A 5371-nucleotide genomic window follows, 5' to 3' on the forward strand; every position below is an offset into this window, starting at 1 on the left:
TTCCAATATAGTATTTAAACTAAATAACGGTACAAATATAGTGGAGGTAAGCATCATTATGAAATAAAGCTTTAATTTATTTTCTTCTATTTATTATTCGAAATAAACAAAAACAACAACAAAATTCGCCAAGCACCATATTACCATAAAAACAGAACGCCCACCTTATATGTCAAACATTTAAATCAAAAGACAATTTAACGAAACTTAGTCGTTGTGATTTAAAAAAAAAAACGAATTAAACTAAAATCAGTAAATTTCCTATAAAACATTGATTTTTGCTATGAATTAAAATTAGTTTAGTTCAATCTAGCGGTAACTGAAATGCTGACAAATAAATAAAATACAAAACTATAAAATTTTAATACGCGCTCTTAAGACTGAAAAATGAAGTTGTTTGTCGTTATAAATATTTTCATAATTTCCGCAGTGGTGGTGGCTGCCCAGAGAAGTCGTCAACAACGCCGACAACCAGCTCGCCAAGGTCGCACATTTGGCTTATTAAATCCTGCTCTCAATTTATTAAGTCTGGGTGGCTTGGGAACAAATATTATCGGTTATGATGCACCAATTTCACCATATAGTCGGTTAAGACCACTTAGTCCCCTGGTCGCTGATCCATACATTGCACCATACAGACGTAGAATTCCAGTGCGACCACTGGCAGATCCATATTATGATGATATTCTGTATGACCGTTATCAGGGTTACAACACTTATGGTTACAAGCCTTATTACGGTATTGCCCCAGCGTTAGCAATTCGAAGACCACCAGTGTATGGTTATGCTCCAGTAGCTAATCCTTTATATAGTGGTGGATCTGCGTCAGCAGCATCTGCACCTGTTAGACCGGCAGCGTCATCAACACCTACAATGACCTCGGCGCCAGCAGCAGCATCTTCATCATCACCGGCTTCAAGTTTAAGCCCTGCACAGGCGGCCCAAGTAGCAAATTTACTGGGACAACTTTTAGGGCAGCAGCTACGGCCATTAGTGGGCGGTGGCAGTCCAGCTGCCGATACACCAGTTGATGTTGCCACATCAGAACCGGAAAATTCAAGGCGATATTTTTAGAATAAATTTTTAATGATGTTATTGTTTTTGTCCTATAGCTTTTAAGTTGTTATTAATTGAAATAAAAAATGCTAAAATTAATTCAAGCGGAAATATTTCTTGAGGTTAGGAAAAATTATGGGTTCCCTCATATTTTCCCAAAATTCAGTGAAAAAAAGAACATCGGCATTTATATAGGCCATTTTTTTCATTCTGTTGCGCTCACTCTCAACATAAAGGACATTAGTTCTTTTTGTCATCTTAGTCAGGAGAGCATTCCATCCATATGGGATAATATGGACGAGGAAGACGACGTTGATATCAAAGTTTCCGTCTATAATCAGCAGAACCTGTCAAATATGTCGCAGATGGATAACTGCGTCGGCGTCGGCCCTAATGCCAGTGCATCGGAGGCATATGTACAAGGGCGAATGCTCCAAATAATCCTTGGAGACCTCGCTGCTGACCCCACTACCCAAAAAAATGCTAAGTTCAAAAAGACCTGACTAAATTATTTCTGGAATCATCCGCTATTGAGTTGTGAGGGTATAAAACGTTGCTGTAGTTGTACCGACCAATGATCTGATTTAAAGTCTTTGTAAGTCACTGTGCTTCACAAAATTGAAATGGTCAACTTATTTTCCCGGTCACAAACATGACAAAACAAATATTGGATATGTTTGCAATGCAATGTCGAATATTTACTTAACAAATTACTTCGGAACATTCTCTTCATATCCGTGCATGAATGAGTTCGTTCATCAAATGCAACAAAGCATTTGACGATTCTTTTCTTTTAAATCCAAAAAATCCCCTTTTACATATTTGCGATTTGTCATTCTTTCTTTCAGATCTTCATTGTGTAAACAAATCAAAATGATAAACATTCTGATGAAAGTGTCAACAGACGTCATTTAATAATTTCACAATATTCGACGGCCTCTAACGATGTGATCTTGAACTTCAGTGGCGTATAAAAATAATAATGAATATCGTTATTTTCCAATAAACAGAAATGTGTTAAAATTTCATTTTTTTCTTGTTTTGTTTTGAAATTGAAAACATGTTTGGTCATCATCAATAACAACACTGTGTAACAAGAATTTTGGCAAAAATATAAATAAACAAAATGTCTAAGATTCGCTTCAATGACATTATGTTACCAAAAATTGCACAGTGTAATTACAATTGAGAGAAGAATTATATTCCCCTTTCAGATGATACTTAAAAAAAGAAAAATAAGAAAAAAACCTATTTGACGCAACTAATTAACATATGTTAGTGATTTTTATTGAGATTTGTAATTTAACATCAAGATGCTATATAGGGGAATTTTACAATAATGTTGCTTCTTCTTATTAAGCTGTAAAATTTTTATAAGAAAAACAAAATATTTATTGAAATAGAGTCATTCAAATTGTGAGAATGATATTTTCTTAGATAGGTCAATTGAATTGAAAACTAGTAAGGAGACTAGTAATGTCGGACTGGGCCGGCTATATGATACCCTTCACCATTTTGGTATGTTCTACATATGTATTCAAACAGACGTCGCCTTTTCGAAGGAACATTGACAAGAAATTGAACGAACATAAATATGTGATTTTTATCTATATTTGAACCGACTAACACCAATCCATACATTTGCCATTTTTCAACCTATGGTAAATTCCATTTCATGGGCAGATTTGGAGTCGTTTCCTTACGATGGTACAAATTAATGTAAATCGATTAAAAGCAAACTCGATACACGCAATTTGTGGCGCGCTTTTAAAAATTTAATCTCAATCAGACACCGGTTCGAAATATATATGAAAGCTATGTCTACATTTGCATCAATTTCGACAAAACACAATAACGTCATTCAAGTCTTAATTTGATACGTTGTGCACAATTTCGTGTCAATCTGACAAATATGTGGAGTTTGGTGCACAATTTATTTAAAATCGGACGAAAACACATATGGAAGCTATATCTAAATCTGGACCAATTTTCACCAAACTTAGCACATATCATTCTAGACACAGTTCAGTACGCTATGGAAATGTGTGCAAATCGAAAGTTATATAGGGACTTTGGTACACCATTTACATTAAATCGAACGAAATTATATATGGGAGCTATATCTTAATCTGAACAGATTTTTCAATTTCATCCAATTCATATCATAAATACTAACTGTACTTTGTTTACAGTTTCACATGGACAGACAAACGGACGGACATGCATAAATCGACTTAGAAAGTGAGTCTATGAATATTCCCAAAAGGAACCATGTATCTATCTCGTTTCCTTTTGCCTGTTACAAACATATGCACAAAGACACAGTGAGCGGACCAGTATAGTCGAAAGGACGGTGTATGATACCCTACACAACTACTACTGAAAACTAACACTTCAATAATTCGCGATATTTGCACCCTCTTTGGGGATTAGAAGTCAACTCTGGCATCTTTTTCGAATCATTTTTTTCCGGGGTGAATATTTACGCCATAAAATTTGCATTTCTTAACTTGTCGCCCCAAAAGTCATGGTTTATTTTGCCCGCTTAATATTGACCGATAATTACACTGTGCTACAAAATAACAAAAAAAAAATTTTTCAGAGGTTCTAATGTACCAATTCTGTTTGGTTGGAGTCCCTGGACCACGAAAATACCTTTGGTTTTTCTGGGTCACTTCGAAAATTAATTTTACAACGGTAAATATAGAGAAAAACGTGGTTTCATGGATTTTCAATTTGAAACTTGAATAACTTATTTACTTTATAACGGATTTATGTTATTCTTTTTTTCGAGAGGGCAATTTTTTCTTTCAAACAAGGTATATATTTGGAAAATCGTTTGAGAATTGGCTGAGTTACAGCGGTTGAAATGTGAAAAAATACGCATAAAATGACAAAATTTATTTTTCTTCGGACTGTACGATGAAATTATGATATTAAGCCACATAAGATTTATTATATTACGGGAAAGAAAATTAAATTAGCTTTCGATAATGATAAAAATCGGTTAAAAAATGGATGACTTATACACATTTTTGTATTAATTCTATGCATATTCTCTAAAGAAACTATGGGTCTATCTCGTTTCCTTTTGTCTGTTGCAAACATAACGGCTTGTAACAGGAAACATACAGACCCATATTTCCTTTAGAGAATATGCATAGAATCAGTACAAAAATGTGTATAAGTCATTCATTTTTTAACCGTTTTTTTATTTTTATCATTTTCGAAAGCTAATTAATTTTTATCCCCGTAATATAATAAAACTTATATGGCTTGATATCATAATTTCATCGTACAGTCCCAAGAAAAGTAAATTTTGTCATTTGTCATAATAACATAAATCCGTTAAAAATTTAATTGAAAATCCATGAAACCACGTTTTTCTCTATATTTACCGTTATAAAATTACTTTTCGAAGTGACCCAGAAAAACCAAAGGCATTTTCGTGGTCCAGGGACTCCAACTAAACAGAATTGGTACATTAGAACCCCTGAAAAATTTTCGTGTCGCACAGTGTTATTAAAACAGCCATTCCAAATAGTTGGTCAATTCCCCGCGGAAAATTTGTTATCTTCGGCTGATAACTGTGCCGTCTAGAAAACTAGACAAAAAATAAAGTTTTCGGTCATTTCATCCTCTAAATCATCATCAGATCATCACTGAAAGTTATATGCGTCGTCCTTCATGTAGAATTTCAAAGCGATTGGCATGACATTTACGATCTCTAGTGTGGTAATGGTAATTCTAAACAATTTCAGAATACGTGGACACCTAAAAGTATTTAAATATAACTCCCACATCCGAGTACACACATACATATAATTAGCATTATTTGAAAGGTCTCCTCTTGGCTATACCGCCTCTGGTCTATGTCCTTTGGGAGAAAACTATAGGACTTTATTTAACATGATTCGGAATCTCCGATTTTAGCCAAATATGCACCGTTTTGTTTTATGATTCATTTATTACATGTTATACATGTATATGACGTTTTTGACTATTACAACTTTTTGACAGTCGAAAACCTACAAATTCGTCACACGGACCATTCTTGACCTATGTACGTCAACATGCCGAACATTTTTTGACCTCATTGTGGTCAAAATTTTGATATTATTTAAAAACCTGTATATTATAATTTTCATTTACGTAAATAAGAGGCTTGTTTGGATTTTGAACTTTTTACGATTGATATATATAACTGCACTTTTTCTGTAACTGATCCAGTACACAGCAAAATTTCAAAGCATATTTATTAATAAAACAAAAAACAAACATTATTTAATTAATTAAAATTTGTTTATTAAAAAAC

General features: G+C 33.6%; 1 protein-coding gene across 1 annotated transcript; it reads left to right on the top strand.

Annotated features, from left to right (window-relative positions):
• The first annotated feature begins 387 nt into the window (after nucleotides 1–387).
• LOC133327703 (uncharacterized) lies at nucleotides 388–1074 on the top strand. The gene has a single exon (XM_061536253.1). The coding sequence runs from the start codon at nucleotides 388–390 to the stop codon at nucleotides 1072–1074; it is 687 nt and encodes a 228-aa protein (XP_061392237.1).
• Nucleotides 1075–5371: the final 4297 nt, after the last annotated feature.

The sequence above is a fragment of the Musca vetustissima genome, unplaced genomic scaffold, assembly GCF_032173495.1.
Source record: "Musca vetustissima isolate MV318-11 ecotype Yass unplaced genomic scaffold, APGP_CSIRO_Mvet_v1 utg29964, whole genome shotgun sequence".
Taxonomy (NCBI): domain Eukaryota; kingdom Metazoa; phylum Arthropoda; class Insecta; order Diptera; family Muscidae; genus Musca; species Musca vetustissima.

Coding starts and splice junctions, on each gene's coding strand:
- LOC133327703 (XM_061536253.1), top strand. CDS start 388: ATGAAGTTGTTTGTCGTTATAAATATTTTCATAATTTCCGCAGTGGTG.